Genomic DNA, 20,900 nt, shown 5'->3' on the forward strand with positions numbered 1-20,900 from the left:
TTTAATATACTTTCATCAGCATTAATACAAAAAATGTAGACACTATGGATGATTTTATTTTACTTGTTGGGTGGTATGTATTTACATAATTCCTTTTATTTTTCGCTTAAAAAGTAGCCTGTCACTGTCATTATTGTACAGATCATAGAATTTGTTGGTAATCTATTGTTACTCTGATTATCCAGAACCAACACAGCAGCAGAGTGAAGCAGTTACTAGTGAGAAAGCAGATGGACCAATTTTTGAATTCTCAAGGAAATTTTCTTCACCAAAAGATCATCTCCAAACTGGTACATTAGTGGAAGAGGTACTATTTCATCAAGTTAATAATTTTAATTTGCTTTTTACACAGATATTTCAATACAAACTGCATGCAACTTGAAAAACTGTGTTATTCATTCTGTATAAAATTGTAATTATGGATGGAAAAAAGAGAGTAAAGAAGCATGAAGTATTCTGCTGCATCCATTTTAGTAAGCTACCAGAAGAGTTAAAAAATCTTTGTGGTTATCCTCACACTGTCCCATTCTGTCAGGGAGTTTCTCGGAAAGAAATTATGCAATTTCATGTGTTATATTGTTGATCATGCTAATATATACTCACAGCATCTTGTTCATAGGATTCATGTACATTTTAGTTTATCTGTTTTTACCTTTGTGATCTTACACTCATGTAATGACTCAGACATTTGCTCCTCAATTTAATCCTACATAACTAGATGTGTAAAATAATAATAAAAGAAGAAACAAAGTATGATAATTAGATATAACCTTTTTTTATTTTTGAAATTAAGAAGCTGTTTCTAAAGTATCAAGGATGCAAGAAGATAACTGAGAACAGTATCAACCCTACTATAAAGCTGATGTCTGAAACAGAAAACCTCCAGTTCCAGATTGTTGTTGTAGTATTGACTGAATTTTTTTCTCCAATTGAAACTACAGCATTCACATAATGAATACCAAGCAAAAAGTATTTGAATTTGAATAATTTTTCCTCAACGACTAGACTGGAATATTCGCAAATACTTTACATTTCAGTTTCGGAAGATTTTTGGCACAAGTAAAAAGGTGTGAGTTATAAATCTTGGATTTACAAATAAAAATTCCAAAATATCCTTGTGACAACTTCCTTTTTTCCTTACTAAGATGACACGGAAATTAATAGTTTCTCAGTGAATGTATTGCATGTTTGTTCTTATGATCAGTGATTTCATGGCATTAGAACCACCAGAGATCTGACACCTCTTGTTCCTCTGATCTCTGTAGTTGTTCTTCAGTACGAGGGGCGTTTGAAAAGTCCATGCAAAGTGCGAGAGATGGCACCACCAGCGCATATCGAGGTCATGTTTAGTTAGTAGCATCTTTGGAAAGAACACACACCAAGTTTCAGCCATATTGGTCTATTTCTTTGTGTTTGGCATTCGTGTGAATCAAGGAAGTCGAGTGATTGTCATAAACTGGACAAAGAAGAATTTCGTGTGGTGATTAAACATTACTTTATGAAAGGCAAAACACCTCAGGAGACTAAAGAGAAGCTTGATAAACATTATGGTGACTCTGCACCTTCGATTAGAACAGTTTATAAGTGGTTTCACAATTTTCAGAGTGGCCATATGGGCACAAGTGATGCTGAACGTTCTGGGCGCCCTGTGGAGATAAATCATTGATAAAATCCATGATATGATGCTGGATGACAGAAGAGTTAAGATGTGTGAGATTGCTAGTGCTGTGGGCATCTTGAATGAATGGGTTTGTAATATTTTGCATAAACATTTGGACATGAGAAACCTATCCGCAAGATGGGTTCCGCGATTGCTCATGCTTGACCAAAAACGGAATCATGTGAAGTGTTGCAAGGATGGTTTGCAGCTGTTCTGGAAGAATACACAGGACTTCAAGCAACGTTTCATCACTGTGGATGAAATATGGATACATTACTATACTCCTGAGACCAAACAACAATCGGTTACCAAGGGAGAATCTGCACCAAAAAAGGCGAAGACCAGTCCTTCGGCCGGAAAGGTTGTGGCGACTGTCTTTTGACATTTGCAAGGGATAATCTGCATCGACTATCTGGAAAAGACTATTACAGGTGTGTATTATTCATCATTATTGGACCGTTTGAAAACCGAGCTGCAAGAAAAATGCCGGCGATTGGATAGCAAAAATGTCCTTTTCAATCACAACAGTGCACCAGCACACACCTCAGCAGTTGTAGTCACAAAATTAATGGAAATAGGATTCCGATTCATTTCACAACCCTCCTGTTCTCCAGACTTTGCTCCCTTGGACTACTATTTGTTTCCCAATTTGAAGAAAAGGCTGGCGGGACAAAGATTTTATTCAAACGAGGAGGTGATTGCAGTAACTAATAGCTATTTTGCAGACTTGGACAATTCCTGTTATTCTGAATGGATCAAAAAATTAGAACAACGTTAGACAAAGTGTATAGATCCAAAAGGAGACTATGTTAAAAAATAAAAAAGGTTTACCCCAAACACGTAAGTAGTCTTTATTTTTGCACGGACTTTTCAAACCCCCTCGTACAAGTCCTCTGTTATAGCTGACAAGGCTCTCTATCAATTTCATAGATCTAACAGAGGTACTAATGGATGTCCTTTGTGTTTTTACTCCATAATGGCACAATCTGGCCACATTGTAGCTTCGGACCTCTCTCTGACAAACTACCTGAAGTTGAGGGAGATCCCTACATTTTAGGCAGTTTGATGTCACTTAATTCTCCTCACTGAGTTATGTCAGAAAACATATCGATGACACTACTGCAGTTTACTTGTATTTGTGTACTCTTGGATGTATAATCTGATAACACAGGGCTGCATTCAATCAAATGTTTGGAAATCTTTGGCTACAAGCTCAGTTTCTTACTCCTACTTTGGTTTGGTGGTGTTCTACAACTAGACCTTCCTTATTTTCCATATTGATTCACTGATAGATATAGACACAAAGAATGTTTAACTGATTTCCATAAATATTATAATGATCAAAGATAAAAATAGAATACTATGGAGACATCCTTCAACAACCCCTCCCAAATACACCCTCCTCACCATTAAATGAAGAAAATTGAGGATTTACAATATTACTACATTATCCAAGGTTCATCAAATAGTGGAAACATTGACTCATCAACAGGCACAGGTAAAAGAATGAAACTTCATTAACTTTCAGCCAAATCAACCTTTTTTCAAATCCAATAGTTAGTGAAGTTTCATTCTTTCATGTGTTACAATGCTTCCACAGTTTGATGAGTTGATTTCTCTACTCTTATGTAATTTACCCCCCCCCATGAACCATGGACCTTGCCGTTGGTGGGGAGGCTTGCGTGCCTCAGCGATACAGATAGCCGTACCGTAGGTGCAACCACAACGGAGGGGTATCTGTTGAGAGGCCAGACAAACGTGTGGTTCCTGAAGAGGGGCAGCAGCCTTTTCAGTAGTTGCAAGGGCAACAGTCTGGATGATTGACTGATCTGGCCTTGTAACAATAACCAAAACGGCCTTGCTGTGCTGGTACTGCGAACGGCTGAAAGCAAGGGGAAACTACAGCCGTAATTTTTCCCGAGGGCATGCAGCTTTACTGTATGATTACATGATGATGGCGTCCTCTTGGGTAAAATATTCCGGAGGTAAAATAGTCCCCCATTCGGATCTCCGGGCGGGGACTACTCAAGAGGATGTCGTTATCAGGAGAAAGAAAACTGGCGTTCTACGGATCGGAGAGTGGAATGTCAGATCCCTTAATCGGGCAGGTAGGTTAGAAAATTTAAAAAGGGAAATGGATAGGTTGAAGTTAGATATAGTGGGAATTAGTGAAGTTCGGTGGCAGGAGGAACAAGACTTCTGGTCAGGTGACTACAGGGTTATAAACACAAAATCAAATAGGGGTAATGCAGGAGTAGGTTTAATAATGAATAGGAAAATAGGAATGCGGGTAAGCTACTACAAACAGCATAGTGAACGCATTATTGTGGCCAAGATAGATACGAAGCCCACACCTACTACAGTAGTACAAGTTTATATGCCAACTAGCTCTGCAGATGACGAAGAAATTGAAGAAATGTATGATGAAATAAAAGAAATTATTCAGATTGTGAAGGGAGACGAAAATTTAATAGTCATGGGTGACTGGAATTCGAGTGTAGGAAAAGGGAGAGAAGGAAACATAGTAGGTGAATATGGATTGGGAGACAGAAATGAAAGAGGAAGCCGCCTGGTAGAATTTTGCACAGAGCACAACATAATCATAACTAACACTTGGTTTAAGAATCATGATAGAAGGTTGTATACATGGAAGAACCCTGGAGATACTAAAAGGTATCAGATAGATTATATAATGGTAAGACAGAGATTTAGGAACCAGGTTTTAAATTGTAAGACATTTCCAGGGGCAGATGTGGACTCTGACCACAATCTATTGGTTATGACCTGTAGATTAAAACTGAAGAAACTGCAAAAAGGCGGGAATTTAAGGAGATGGGACCTGGATAAACTAAAAGAACCAGAGGTTGTACAGAGATTCAGGGAGAGCATAAGGGAGCAATTGACAGGAATGAGGGAAATAAATACAGTAGAAGAAGAATGGGTAGCTTTGAGGGATGAAGTAGTGAAGGCAGCAGAGGATCAAGTAGGTAAAAAGACGAGGGCTAGTAGAAATCCTTGGGTAACAGAAGAAATATTGAATTTAATTGATGAAAGGAGAAAATATAAAAATGCAGTAAGTGAAACAGGCAAAAAGGAATACAAACGTTTCAAAAATGAGATCGACAGAAAGTGCAAAATGGCTAAGCAGGGATGGCTAGAGGACAAATGTAAGGATGTAGAGGCCTATCTCACAAGGGGTAAGATAGATACCGCCTACAGGAAAATTAAAGAGACCTTTGGAGATAAGAGAACCACTTGTATGAATATCAAGAGCTCAGATGGAAACCCAGTTCTAAGCAAAGAAGGGAAAGCAGAAAGGTGGAAGGAGTATATAGAGGGTCTATACAAGGGCGATGTACTTGAGGACAATATTATGGAAATGGAAGAGGATGTAGATGAAGATGAAATGGGAGATACGATACTGCGTGAAGAGTTTGACAGAGCACTGAAAGACCTGAGTCGAAACAAGGCCCCCGGAGTAGACAATATTCCATTGGAACTACTGACGGCCGTGGGAGAGCCAGTCCTGACGAAACTCTACCATTTGGTGAGCAAGATGTATGAAACAGGCGAAATACCCTCAGACTTCAAGAAGAATATAATAATTCCAATCCCAAAGAAAGCAGGTGTTGACAGATGTGAAAATTACCGAACTATCAGCTTAATAAGTCACAGCTGCAAAATACTAACGCGAATTTTTTACAGACGAATGGAAAAACTAGTAGACGCCAACCTCGGGGAAGATCAGTTTGGATTCCGTAGAAACACTGGAACACGTGAGGCAATACTGACCTTACGACTTATCTTAGAAGAAAGATTAAGGAAAGGCAAACCTACGTTTCTAGCATTTGTAGACTTAGAGAAAGCTTTTGACAATGTTGACTGGAATACTCTCTTTCAAATTCTAAAGGTGGCAGGGGTAAAATATAGGGAGCGAAAGGCTATTTACAATTTGTACAGAAACCAGATGGCAGTTATAAGAGTCGAGGGACATGAAAGGGAAGCAGTGGTTGGGAAGGGAGTAAGACAGGGTTGTAGCCTGTCCCCGATGTTGTTCAATCTGTATATTGAGCAAGCAGTAAAGGAAACAAAAGAAAAATTCGGAGTAGGTATTAAAATTCATGGAGAAGAAATAAAAACTTTGAGGTTCGCCGATGACATTGTAATTCTGTCAGAGACAGCAAAGGACTTGGAAGAGCAGTTGAATGGAATGGACAGTGTCTTGAAAGGAGGATATAAGATGAACATCAACAAAAGCAAAACAAGGATAATGGAATGTAGTCGAATTAAGTCGGGTGATGCTGAGGGAATTAGATTAGGAAATGAGGCACTTAAAGTAGTAAAGGAGTTTTGCTATTTGGGGAGCAAAATAACTGATGATGGTCGAAGTAGAGAGGATATAAAATGTAGGCTGGCAATGGCAAGGAAAGCGTTTCTGAAGAAGAGAAATTTGTTAACATCCAGTATTGATTTAGGTGTCAGGAAGTCATTTCTGAAAGTATTCGTATGGAGTGTTGCCATGTATGGAAGTGAAACATGGACGATAAATAGTTTGGACAAGAAGAGAATAGAAGCTTTCGAAATGTGGTGCTACAGAAGAATGCTGAAGATTAGATGGGTAGATCACATAACTAATGAGGAAGTATTGAATAGGATTGGGGAGAAGAGAAGTTTGTGGCACAACTTGACCAGAAGAAGGGATCGGTTGGTAGGACATGTTCTGAGGCATCAAGGGATCACCAATTTAGTATTGGAGGGCAGCGTGGAGGGTAAAAATCGTAGGGGGAGACCAAGAGATGAATACACTAAGCAGATTCAGAAGGATGTGGGTTGCAGTAAGTACTGGGAGATGAAAAAGCTTGCACAGGATAGAGTAGCATGGAGAGCTGCATCAAACCAGTCTCAGGACTGAAGACCACAACAACAACATGTAATTTACATTGTGTAAGAACTTTCCATACCATATTTCTCTAAGCTGAAATCCCAACTCTAAAGTTATACTGAAGTCAGAATGCAATAGCGAGTCAATTCAGTTTCTATGTAACACATTGCAAGTGGATGTTAAATTTGTGCTGCCATAGGTGATATGCATAATGTATAGTAGTACACTACTGTGTAATCTGTTACTTACCTATCTGCAGAAACATTTATTGTTTTTATGTGCTTCTTTGAACAGACAATGCAGTAAATTATCACTAATGCAATTCATTCCTGTGTGCACAAGACTGGAAGGATAAAATGTTACATATGTTGGAGGGTGAAAAAATGCCTTTTACATTTCAATAGATGAGAAGATGAACAAAAATCATGGGTCTCTTGGAAGGTGAAGGAAAACCACTCTAAAATAAAATAAATAAAATCAGTAGTGGAGAAAATACAAAGCTAACACATTTGAGATTAATTAGGAGTAGGATATTGTGTTGAGTAAGAGTTGTTTGGATAGTATTATGAAAAAGATAGGTGCTACTCACCATATAGTTGAGACGCAGAGTCACAGTGGGTAGCAGCTATTCTTTCCATAATATTGTCATTATTTCATCCTGGATTTTCGATTGTTTAGTTATTTGGGGAGATGTGATACATTTTAAAGTACTTGTAAGAAAATGAGAGAAGGAAAGTTGCTACTCACCATATAGCAGAGATGCTGAGTCGCGATATGCGCAATAAAAAGATTCACACAATCATAGCTACGTGTGTGCAATTTGTATTTGCATGAGAGTGAGTGAGTGTGTGTGTGTGTGTGTGTGTGTGTGTGTGTGTGTGTGTGTACTGCTGACAAAGGCCGTAATAGCCGAAAGCTATGATTGTGTGAATCTTTTTATTGTGCCTATTGCGACTCAGCATCTCCACTATATGGTGAATAGCAACTTTCCTTGTCTCGTATTGTTACATTCCATCCTGGATTTTCCATTATTTGATACTTGAAAGAAAATATTGTTGGTGATCTGAGAATGATAGACCAAGATTTAGAAAGATGAGCATGAATGGCAATGAATAGAGAACAATTATATGAGACATCAATGAAAAACAGCTGTGGTCAGGAAATGGATAAATGTAAGGGTAAGGTTTTAAATGCTTAGCATAAGAGAAACAGAAGAAGAGTTTACTCATGGAGTAGGTTAATGGGAAAAGAAAATTCAGTCATTCATTCACACATTGTGTTCAGTGAATTTCATAATGAAGGAGAGCCGTCAGTGCTGTGGAAAAAGTAAAGTTGTACAGGGTGAGAAATGAGTAGTGGCAGCCATGGGCAGGTGGCAGCACTGTGGGTTCATGAAATTTAGCGAGTAAACAGTCCACCATTTCAATAATCATGGATTGGACAACAGCATGCGTTAGCCATAATAATGTGTTATAAAAAACAATGATAGTTTGGTAGTGGTGCAGAGGGAGTTTAAACGTTTTTATAATTTAGGATGTCATGATGCCATTCTCTCAAAACATGCTATAAAATGTTGGATTAATAACGTTGAAGAGACTGGATCTGCCCTCAAGAAGAATCCAACAGGAGGACCAAAAAGTGTGCATTCTCCAGCGAACATTGATGTTGTATTCGAGTCTGTCTTATGGAGCCCATGGCGTTCAATTCGTAAGCAAGCAGCAGTGGTTGGAAGGTTCTGGGAGAGTGTTCACAGAATTCTTCATCTTGATTTAAAATTTCATCTATACAAACTACAGGTGGTGCAACAACTAAAGGACAACAATTACTGGCTACGATTAGGATTCTGTCAGCAAATGATAACACAAATAAACAATGATGACGAACATCTATACAAGTTGTGAATGTCAGATGAGGCACATTTTCATCTCAGGTTATATAAATAAGCAGAACTACCGTTACTGGGTAAACACAAATCCTAATGACATTTATGAGTGTCTTTTACACGCTAGTAAAGTGACAGTATGGTGTGGTATTTCATCACATGGGATTATCCGACAGTATTTTTTCACAAATGACAGGGAAGCACAATAACTGTCAATGCCAATCGTTATGTGGAGATGTTCTGAACTTTCATTACAACTGCATTAAACAACTTTCCAAACATTCAAGGAGCACGGTTTCAACTGGACTGAGCGACATCACACACTATTTGGCAATCAGTGGTATATTTGCAACAATTGTTTGGCAACTGTGTGATCTCATGATTTGGTAACATTCCCTAACCCCCTTAGATTGTCAGATTTATCCGTTTGTGATTTTTTCTTGTGGGGCTACGTCTACACAATTCGACCAAGAACGTGGACGAGTTAAAACAGAGAATTCGGGATGCATTTCACAGTGTCACAACTGAGATGTTGCAGCCATCAATGAGGAATATCAACATCAGATTTCACGAATGTATTCACACAGGAGGACGTCATCTAAAAGACATCATTTCTAAAAAATTAAAAATGCCATCAGTGTTTTGTAAATGGCAAATTTGTAAGGTTTCTGTTACTGTGAATGCAATTTCTTTCCTTCATCATTTCTAGTTTTATTGGAGTGTGTAAATGTTCCCATTTTTCTGGTCACCCTGTACATTAAAGGGCAACAACTACCACAGCAGGCTACTTCTGTAATGTATAATAGTAACACTAATACTAAAGAGAGAAGCAGTCACACAGAAAAAACCAGTGAGCCTCTTTTACTACTCAGCTGCTGTTTTTTATAATACTTCAAACAGTGCATTTATGTAACTTAATGCAGACCACTGCCATTTGGCTATGTAATGGAAAAGTCAAAATCTGTGTAATATAAACTTGAGAATTTGTGGAATTTACTTTGCTAGGGACAATTATTTGGAGGAAGGAGGAGGAACAGAATTTAATTCAAGCTAAAAAACCAAGTAAGTGCTTTTGGGAGAACAGTGTGAAAGCCCATTTGGCTATCCAGCTTTAGATACTCCATAGTTTTCTCAAATTTCTGAAGGCAAGTGGTGATGTGGCTCCCTTTAAAAAAGCTTTGTCTCTGTCCTTAATGACATCATCAGTGGGACTTTAAACCGTAATATTTCTTCCTGTTTTAGCTAAAATGACAACATCTAGAAAAGAGGCAGAGCAGGATGTTACATATCATGATAATTACCAAGGAAGTGTAAAAATATTTTGGTGACACATAACACGACAAGAAGCAAACACCTTACATAAAAGAATAAGAACTGTTTAAAATAAAATGAATGCCATGAAATTGTTTGTGATAGAAGACGGAATTAACAATATGAAATGTAATTGAGAGTGAAGTTCGGAGAGACACTAGAGTTTCACATAAAAATGAAACTACCATTCATCAAATGCTTGGTTATGAAGGTGTCTAAACTCCACACATAAAGATATTCTGTACATCAAGATATTCTGTAGCCACTGCACTATCAGAGCTTTACTTTCAGAATGACTATTCACTCTCTTGTGGAGTGTATGTTGATCTGAAACTTATTGATATACTAAAACTGTATGGCAGATCAGGATTTAAACTGGACCTATAGTGGACAATGCTGATACCAGCTGAGCTATTCATGCATACTCTTGTGACCTTGTGGAGTCTGCAACTATGAGATGTAATGGGAGATAGAAGCTTTGTACCAATTAATGTATTTTGCGTGACTGTAATTTTTATATGGTTGTTGTTGTTGTTGTTGTTGTTGTTGTCGTCTTCACTCCAGAGACTGGTTTGATACAGTTCTCCATGCTGCTCTACCATGTGCGAGCTTTCTTCATCTCCAAGTAACTACTGCAACCTACATCCTTGTGAATCTGCATAGTGTATTCATTTCTTGGTCTCCCTCGATGACTTTTACCCTCCACGTATCCCTCCAATACTAAATTGGTGATCCCTTGATGCCTCAGAACGTCTCCTACCAATTGGTCCCTTCTTATAGTCAGGTTATGCAGCAAATTCCTCTTCTCCCCATTTCTATTCAGTATCTCCTCATTAGTTACGTGATCTACCCATATAATCTTCAGCGTTCTTCTGTAGTTCCACATTTCAAAAGCTTCCATTCTCTTTGTGTCTAAACTATTTATCATCCACGTTTCAGTTCCATACATGGCTACACTCCATACAGATACTTTCAGAAAAGACTTCCTGACACTTAAATCTATACTCATTGTTAACAAATTTTTCTTCTTCAGAAACGCTTTCCCTGCCATAGCCAGTCTACATTTTATATCCTCTCTACTTTGACCATCATCAATTATTTTGCATCCCAAATAGCAAAATCCATCCCCCCAGGGGGTCCACAACTCTTTTATGCATACATGTGTAGCGAGCACGGGACCCCGAGCTAATGTGGCCTTCCTTCCTTACCGGGATGCATACCTTGCCTTTCCGCATCCTTCCCAATCCCCCATCTTCGCCCCCCCCCCCCCCTCCCACCTCCGCCTCTTTCCTTCTTTTTCTCCCACTCTGGGAGTATGTTTTGTGCCTAGGTCCAGAGACGGACACTCAAAACTGTAACAAATTCTTTGCTTTCTCCGCTTGCAAGTCTTCGTCCTTCCCTTGTCCTTCTCTTTTCCTTACCTCTTCTCTTAGCCCTTTTCTCCGCTGCGGCGTTTGAGACCTCTCTCCTTTACTTTCCCTTTTTCTTTTTTCCTCCCTGTGCGTGTCTGAAGGCCGACCCACGCGTTTCCATGCATAGCCGGTGACGGGGTAACGCCTAATTCCCCACCCCGGGTAGACAGGTAGGACACGTACGTACCCCCTGGTAATGGCCAGGCCCAGGGAGGGGTGATTACCCGAGCTGATACCTTCCGAAAGTGCCGATTGGTCCCTCCATCCGTTTGTCGGGAGGTGTGACCTGAGGTGTGAACAATCACCTAAGGCGGGAGTGCCCACAGAGAGGGCCCCCACAAGGAAGAAGCGCGCCATCGGAGACGCCGGTAATCATGGGGGATACTTTCGCAATGGTTTCCTCATCTTCTACTATGTCAGCTCACAAGCGTAACTTCAATGAGTCTCAGCCACAGACAGTCCTTCCATCATTGCCACAGTTCCTTGTTGTTTCTCGGTCTGACGAAGGTCACGACTTCTCCACGGTCAACCTTCAGGAAGGTGTCGACGCAATTGCAGGTCCTGTAAAGTCTTGTTCCAGATTACGAAATGGCACCTTGTTGTTAGAAACAGTCAGTGCCCTCCAGGCACAAAAATTGCTGCGTACTTCACTGCTACACACCTTCCCTATGCGGGTGGAACCTCACCGTACTTTAAATTCATCACGTGGGTCGTTTATACATGCTCCCTCGACAGATTGTGTGACGAGGAAATTCAACACTACCTGTCTGACCAGGGCGTAACGGCTGTTCATAGAGTCATGGAAAGGGTTGACACGAACATCATTCCAACCCGTACTGTCTTCTTGACATTTGACAAATCAAAGCAGGCTATGAGATAATTTCCGTTCGCCCTTACATCCCAAACCCTACGTGTTGCTATCGGTGTCAGCGCTTCAATCACACCAGCCAGTCCTGTTCCAATCCGGTGAAATGTGTTACGTGTGGCAAGGATGCCCATGAGGGTGCTTGTCCACCTCCATCCCCTCGTTGCATCAACTGTATGGGTGACCATGCTACTTCCTCTTGAGATTGCCCCATTTTTAAAGACGAAAAGCTCATTCAGGAAATCAGAGTAAAGGAAAAGGTGTCGACCTTTGCTGCTCAAAAATTATTTGCCAGTCGACAGCCCACCATGCCTCAGACAGGAAAATACAGCACTGTCCTTGCCTATCCTTGGCCAACAAAGGAGATGGCCATGCAGACTTGTGACCTTACCCTTAGTGCCACGATCATCAGATCGGCCATCGCAAATATCGCCCGTTCAACCTTCCCACTTTCGCCTGCCCACTCTATGGCTCACCCTTCATTGGGTTCTGCTAAATCTCGAGCCCAAAAGTCACACACCAAGACTTCGAAAAAAGAGCATACTCGTCAAGTTTTTTACGTACCCCAACTTCACAACCATCGGTTCCTCCTTCATCTAAACATAATGTTTCCAAGAAGGCTAGTAAGAGACCCAGTTCATCTACTTCTCCACCAAGGCGTGTCTCATCTACAGCACCACCTGGCGGTAATCGCCCTCGGCCATCTTCTGTGTCGCCGAGGCGCCCTGCTGCCGGCTGATCAACTGGCCGATCGCTGGTGGCAGGAGCTGCTCCTGAACAACCTATGGATCAGGATCTTCTGCCTTCGGCTGAATGCCATTCCATGCTGTCGGTCGCAAGCTCTGAGCAGTCACTGAGTTGACGGCAACCTTGGTCACATTCCTCCATTTTCTGTTCACCCTATGTCCATTATCCACTGGAATATCCGCGGCCTTCGAGCCAATCGGGATGAATTGTCAATCCTCTTAGAATCCTACTCGCCGGTCATCTTCTGTCTTCAGGAAACAAAGCTGCATCCCCATGACCGCTTTGTTCTCCACCATTTTCAGTCCGTCCGATTTGATCTCCCCTCTGTTGAAGGCACTCCAGCCCATGGAGGACTCATGATTCTTCTCCATAATACTCTCCATTATCACCCAATCCCCTTAAACACTTCCTTCCAAGCTGTTGCTGTCCGTCTTTCCCTTTCTGGATATACCTTTTCTCTTTGTACTGTATACATTCCATCGCCCACACCAATGGCACAAGCTGATCTCCATCTTCTTGGTCAGCTTCCACCCCCACTATTTGCTGGTTGGGGACTTCAATGCCCACCACCCGCTTTGGGGATCTCCACATCCTTGTCCACGTGGCTCACTTTTGCTAGACGTCTTCCACCAAGCAGATCTAGTTTTCCTCAACTTTGGGGACCCTACATTTTTGTCTGCCTTCACGACAAATTTCTCTCATTTGGACCTGTCGGTCGGTACTGTTCCGCTAGCTCGGTGCTTCGAATGGTTCGCCCTTGATGATACACACTCGAGTGACCACTTTCCATGTGTCCTTAGACTGCAGCCTCAACAGCCATATATGCGCCCGCGACGCTGGAAGTTTGGCGAAGCCGATTGGACACTTTTTTTGTCCCTAGCGACATTCGAAGACCGTCACTTTCCTAGCGTCAACGATTAGGTCACACATATTACAGACGTTATTCTTACAGCTGCGGAACGTTCAATACCATGCACCTCTGCATTGCCCCGACGCCCTCCAGTTCCTTGGTGGAACGCGGCATGCCGTGACACAATACGTGAGCGGTGACGTGCTCTTTGCGTTTTCCGCCACCATTCTACTTTGGACAACTGTATCCGCTATAAGCAGTTCTGAGCGCAATGCCGTCGCGTCATCCGCGATAGCAAGAAGGAAAGCTGGAAATTCTTTACTAGCTCATTTAACACCACTCCCTCCTCGGAAGTTTGGAATCGGATTCGACGGTTCTCAGGCACGCCTAGTTTATCCCCGGTCTCTGGGCTCACTGTCGCGCATGATACATTAGTGGACCCCATCGCAATTTATATCTCATTGGGTCAACACTTTGCTGAGATTTCGAGCTCTTCAAATTACCCGCCAGCATTTCTCCCGAAGAAACGTGCAGCGGAAGTGCGACCTCTTGCTTTCTCCTCTCAAAATCGCGAAAGCTACAATACTGTTGTCTCCATGCAGGAACTCCAACACGCACTCTCTTCTTCTCGCTCCTCTGCCTCAGGACCGGATGGTATTCACATTCAAATGTTGCTGCATTTATCATTACCATAGTCTGCGTTACCTCTTTCGCCTTTATAATCGAATTTGGACCGATAGTACTTTTCCCAGACGATGGCGGGAAGCTATCATCGTTCCTGTTCCAAAACCTGGAAAGGACAAACATCTCCCCTCTAGCTATCGCCCCATTTCTGTCACGAGTAGTGTATGTAAGGTTTTGGAGCGTATGGTGAATTGCCGTATAGCTTGGTGGCTGGAGTCCCGCAGTCTTTTAACACCTGCCCAATGCGGTTTCCAAAAGCATCGTTCTGCAGTTGACCATCTTGTTGCTCTCTCCACTTATATCATGAACAATTTTCTCTGGAAACGCCAAACAGTAGCAATATTTTTTGATCTGGTGAGAGCATACGATACCTGTTGGAGGACAGGCATCCTCCGCACACTGTTCTCTTGGGGCTTTCGAGGTCGGCTGCCCCTTTTTCTTCACGAATTTATGGTAGAGCGCATATTTAGAGTGCGGGTGAACACCACTCTCTCCCGTACTTTCTCCCAAGAAAACAGGGTACCCCAGGGCTCTGTGCTGAATGTTGTACTGTTTGCCATTGCCATAAATCCGATTATGGATTGTCTCCTTCCTGATGTCTCAGGCTCCCTCTTTGTGGATGATTTTGCGATCTACTACAGCTCTCAACAGACCAGCCTTCTTGAACGACATCTCCAAGGATGTCTCGATCGCCTCCACTCTTGGAGCATCAAAATCGGCTTCCGTTTTTCTCCCAGTAAGACCGTTTGTGTTAATTTTTGGCGACGTAAGGAGTGTCTTCCTCCCTCCTTACATCTAGGACCTGTCAACCTTCCGTTTTCGGATGTCGCTAAATTCTTGGGTCTTATGTTTGACAGAAAACTGTGCTGGTCCTCCCATGTTTCCTATCTTTTGGCTCACTGTCTGCGATCCCTCAACACCCTCCATGTCCTGAATGGTACCTCCTGGGGAGTGGACCGAGTGGTCCTTCTCCACCTCTATCGCGCCTTAGTGCGCTCGAAATTGGATTATGGAGGCATAGTTTACTCCTCTGCTCGGCCGTCTATTCTTCGGCGTCTCGACTCTATCCACCACCGTGGATTATGTTTAGTGTCTGGAGCTTTTTACACCAGCCCTGTGTAAAGCCTCTATGCGGAGACTGCTGAACCTCCGCTGTCCAATCAGTCCTTCTGAGTCATTATGGTAGTGATCTGTCTTCCATGCCTGCTAATCCAGCCCATGACATTTTTTTCGACACCTCCTTGGATGCGCCTCCCTACTACCACCGGGAGTTCGCTTCCGTCAACTGCTCCATTCTCTTTTCTTCTGCTTTCCTAAAACCTTCTTGACAACTTGGGGTACAGCACCGCCTTGGCTCCATCCCCGGATCTGCCTGCTCCGTGACCTTTGTCAATTTCCCAAGGATGGTACCCCTTCACTTGTTCATCGTCGGGCATTTGCTGCTCTTTGTGCACAAATGAAGGAATTTATTTATTTATTTACACTGATGGCTCGGAAACATTGTTAGGTGTAGGGAGTGCCTATATTGTTGGCGACACCCCAAATCGATTTTGGCTTCCCGACCAGTGTTCGGTTTATACTGCGGAGCTTTACGCTGTTCTCCAGGCTGTCCACTACATCCGCCACCATCAGCGGATACAGTATGTTATCTAGTCAGATTCTCTCAGCTCTCTCCTCAGTCTCCAAGCTCTGTACCCTGTCCATCCTCTGGTCCACTGGATTCAGGACTGCCTGCGCTTGCTCCATTTGGGGGGGCGTCTCTGTGGCGTTCCTCTGGCTCCCAAGACACGTTGGTATCTGTGGCAATGAGGCGGCCAATATAGCGGCCGAGGCTGCAGTCTCTCTTCTTTGGCCAGCTATTCGGAGCATTTTATGTAGTTGTGTTGTTCTTTTATGGCACGCACATTGGTCAACACTTCCCCATAATAAATTGCGGGACGTGAAAGCTCTTCCCTGTGCTTGGACCTCTTCCTCCCGAGCGCGTCGTCAGGAGGAGGTAATTTTTACTAGACTCCAGAAAGGGCACTGTCTTTTTAGCTATCGACATATTTTAAGTGGCGATCCTCCCCCACTCTGTCCCCACTGCTCTCAGCTGTGGACGGTAAGACACATTTTAATTGAGTGCCCCTATTTTACTCCGTTACGTGCCCGTCTACAGCTGTCACCTGATATATCGTCCATTTTAGCACATGACACGCGGTCGACCGATCGCGTTCTCGAGTTCATTAGTGCCAGTGAGATGACGTCAGTCATTTGAAGCTCTTTTTGGGGACAACCAACCCATTTCTGTAGTGGATTTTTAAGCTTTCCTTCTGCTTTTAGTTTCTCCAATTTTTTGAGTTTCGTTCCCATTGCTGCTGCCTTCCATTTTCGTTTTTTTACCGTTTCCTAAGTCACGGACCGGGCGCTAATGACCATAGCCATTTTGCGCCCTAAAAAAAAAAAAAAATCCATCTACTACTTTAAGTGTCTCATTTCCTAATCTAATTCCCTCAGCATTACCTGATTTAATTCAACTACATTCCATTATCCTCATTTTGCTTTTATTGATGTTCATCTTATATCCTCCTTTCAAGACACTGTCCATTCTGTTCAACTGCTCTTCCAGATCCTTTGTTGTCTCTGACAGAATTACTTTGTCATTGGCATACCTCGAAGTTTTTAATTCTTCTCCATGAATTTTAATTCCTACTCCAAATTTTTCTTTTATTTTCTTTACTGATTGCTCAATATACAGATTGAATAACATCGGGGATAGGCTACAACCCTGTGTTACTCCATTCTCAACCACTGCTTCCCTTTCATGCCTCTCGACTCTTATAACTGCCATCTGGTTTCTGTACAAATTGCAAATAGCGTTTCACTCCCTGTATTTTACCCCAGCCACCTTCAGAATTTGGAAGAGAGTATTCCAGTCAGCATTGTCAGCATTTGTCTACAAATGCTAGAAACGTAGGTTTGCCTCTCCTTAATCTATCTTCTATGGTTACTGTCTGCAAAAGACAATGTTCTGAGCTTAAGTCTTATGAAACATGATTTACTAGTCTCATTGCATACAGTGTGCAGATCATTAGATCTGCTGTACAGAAGACTCGTCATGTTTGAAATAAATATAATGATTTACAAAAGATCTTTTTACATTGTTTTTAGAAAGTTTGCCTTGTAGGTTAACTTTTATGCAAATGCATCCAATAAAAGTGCATATAACATTACAGTATTTCAGTTTACAGATAAAAAGTCTACATCTTCCTATTGTTCAGACTGTAAAACTGTCTGCCATGAAGTCTTCGATTGTATAATATGTTCCTACCTTGTAATTTGTTATGTATTTTAACCCCATGTATAGTGGTGTCTCAGCATAAAGCTTTAAGTGATGTGAGGGAAGTTTGAAGTTCTCCTTTGATAAATACTGTAACTATGGATAAAGCTGTTATTTTCAATTTTATATTGTTTATTGTTTACAAAAATCAAAATTTCAAAAATGTACAATGAAGAAGTGGTTGGCATATTTAATTGCTCAAATAATGTGTGACATGATCATTTTTATGGTTAGCACACATTTCTAGTAATATTCTTCTGAAAAATTAGTAGCCTTATGCTGTTTGTGTAATTTCACCAGAAAATTATCCCCTACTGAATAACTGATTCAAAACAACTATGATAGATGGTCTTCCTTGTGTCCATATGAGGGGCACAAGATAAACAAATGTTAGAGAAGCTGCAGTATTTAATTTATTTGTCAAGAAGTCTGAATGTGTCTTCCAGTATAGACTTTCATCTATGTTTAGGTCCAAGATTTCACATGGCTTTCTTCTGTAATCAATTGAATATTGTGAGATATTTTTAGAGGGCACGTTGCTGTTGTTTAAGAGAAACTCCTTTATCTGGATCTTTGCAACATTCAGTTTTAGTTCATTTTTGTGGAACGAAGATTCAAGTTTTCCTAGAACATTTTGTACACTATCTGGAATTTTTTCAGGAGTGTCATTTTCTATTGGAAATTGTTTACCATTTGGAGTAGCAGTTAACTGAAACTGGTGTTCAGATAAGTCTTTGTTTCCTTTCTGTCAGATGAAAACTGAACCAATGTAATGCAGTACCCTTGACCCCATAGGTCCTAAGTTTGTAAAGTAGTAATGAGTGATTCACTGAATCAAAGGCTTTTGTTTGATTACAGAATATTCCTGAAAATGTTTTCACCCTAGGCCAATGAGGTGTTTGTTTTCTATGATTGTGGTTATTTTGCTTTTTCCGTTTTAAAACCAAATTGATTCTTAGGAATGATGTTATTTTCTGTAAGAATATTTTCAAGTTGTTTTGCCACAAATTATTCACATATTTAAGAAGAGACAGGAAGGAGAAATATAGGATAGTAGTTTCCCATATTTTCTGGTGATCCCTTTTTGAATAGTGGCTTTATCTCAGCTTATTTTAGGACATTTGGAAAACACCCTTGTTCAGACTGATGTATAATAATCAATGGATGTGAAATAATATGGCATACTGCTTTAATAGCTATGGAGGGTATTCCATCCCATCCAGCACAGTTTTATTTTTTACTGATAATGTAGTGTCTTCCTCATCTTCCTGAGTGATTCTATTAAATTTTTTAAAACAATTACTTTTTTGTCATCTATGTGCCTGAAATTAATATTTATCATTATTAATCTTAATTTGTGAAATTTCCCAACTCTGATTTCAGACTACCTTTTTTTATTTATGAAAATACTGTTTGCCACTTTCTTTGCCACCAATACAAATAAATTTTCTTTACTAAAATTCCTTCACATATAAGATTCAGATTTTAGTGTCTTTTTGCGAGGTTTATAAACAATGCGGTGTGATCAAACATCCCTAGATCTAGGCAAAACTTCCTTGTATCGCCAAACTGATGATTTGTAAGAATAGTATCTATGCAGGTTGATGATTGGAAGTTTTCTGTAGCGTACCCAGCAAAGTTTAACTTAAACCCAGATTTGTGGGTTAAATCATGAATTTTTACCATGTCCTGATCTGGCATATAGTTATAATCTATTAGGAAGTTTCAGAACTTTGTTTTTTCTGAACTTTGTTTTTAATTATGTATGTGCTTATTAACTGCTCTCAATTAATTTAATTTATCCTCGTGTCATTTCCTATTTCCACTCCCCATATCGATCCATTTTGTTCCGATTATGCTGTAGAAGAGGTAGTCAGGAATACGTTACACACAAGGGTGATACTGTATACAGTTCCATACCATCAAGACAGGGTACAGAAAATTATATCATATATCAGCTGAATAAGTGCATTGTAATAGCAGGTGAACAATACAGTTATGCCACAGTCCTTGGTGTAAACAGATTCATAAGAAGAAAAGATTCCACATGGCAAGGATTGCATATATACAAAAGAGGAAGAAAGAAACTATATAGGGGAATAAAGTATGCAATAACAACCAAAAAGCAGACCATAGTCATGGGAAAAAACATAGCAGTCACAATCATGCCAGAAGCAGAAAAATCTTCTATAGAATCAAAAAACGAGTAAGATGGAAAACTGGACTATCACAGTCCAACAATGAAATAGACCACAATGAATCAACAAAAATAGAAACAGATGCAGCATTAACAGCAATATTGGAACAAACACACTGTAAAAAACAGGAAGATCACAATGTGTCAAAAGAAACAACTAATAGTGGATTAAACATAATAAAGGAAACATCACACACAGCACCACAAAAAGATTGTGAAATACTTCAAAGCATACAACCAACAACTTCAAAAGTTGAACAAATAGAAAGGAAACCAATGTGGACTAAACAGAGAGTACGAGCAGCTCCCCACTATTTAGCAAAAGATTTTTTATTCTGCAGCCAACAAAAGAGGAGGGAAAGATAAATAATAATGAATACAGCATAATCACGTATAAAACTCCAACTACAACAGATATTCAGCAACTCAGGACTCATAAAGAGAAAAAAAAATTGAAAACTTGTACCAAAATATTTAGTACTTAGGTAGCAAAAAACTTGAAGTGGAAGTGGTGTTGAATGAAATGCAACCACATAAATATTATGTATCAGTGATCATGGGCTAGATGAAGCAGAACTTAGTAACCTAATAATAAGAGACTATGATTTGATTAGTTATTTCTGTAGATCAAAACATAAAGGTGGAGGCGTTGCTAAATACAAGAAAAAAATTGGAAGTCTACAGGATACTGAATACTGTAAATATGTAAACCTTCCAGCTTGCATTGAAAAAGATTTTTAAATTAGTGACATAATGAGTGAAGAGCTCAAAATTATCCCCAAGTACTAAAATTACAATATTTCTGAAAAACCTAGAAAAATTATTACTGAAGATAAAAATGAAAGATGTTGTAATATGGCAAAGAATCAAAACCAAAACAAAAATTGAAAGAGGCATTATTACATTGTAACATGAAAACAATAATAGATGTACCTACAAGAGTCAGACCATAGTCAGATCATCGTCAGACCATCCTTGACAACATAATCACAAATATTGAAAATAGTAAATGTGAAGCAAAATTTCTACAAACATCAATCTCTGACCAGTATGGGGTAATAATTCACATCCACATAAATAGGAGCTCAAAC

The 20,900-nt window shown here is 40.4% G+C and overlaps 1 protein-coding gene across 2 annotated transcripts in view; it reads left to right on the top strand.

Annotated features, from left to right (window-relative positions):
- Positions 1–20,900, top strand: part of LOC126412154 (multidrug resistance protein homolog 49-like) — a 454,076-nt gene that overhangs the window by 324,153 nt on the left and 109,023 nt on the right. For both annotated transcript variants that reach the window (XM_050081614.1, XM_050081613.1), the window contains exon 14: positions 186–307. In XM_050081614.1, coding sequence (XP_049937571.1) covers positions 186–307 — 122 coding nt within the window. The remainder of the gene's footprint in view (positions 1–185; positions 308–20,900) is intronic.

This window comes from Schistocerca serialis, chromosome 7 (assembly GCF_023864345.2).
Source record: "Schistocerca serialis cubense isolate TAMUIC-IGC-003099 chromosome 7, iqSchSeri2.2, whole genome shotgun sequence".
Classification (NCBI taxonomy): Eukaryota; Metazoa; Arthropoda; class Insecta; order Orthoptera; family Acrididae; genus Schistocerca; species Schistocerca serialis.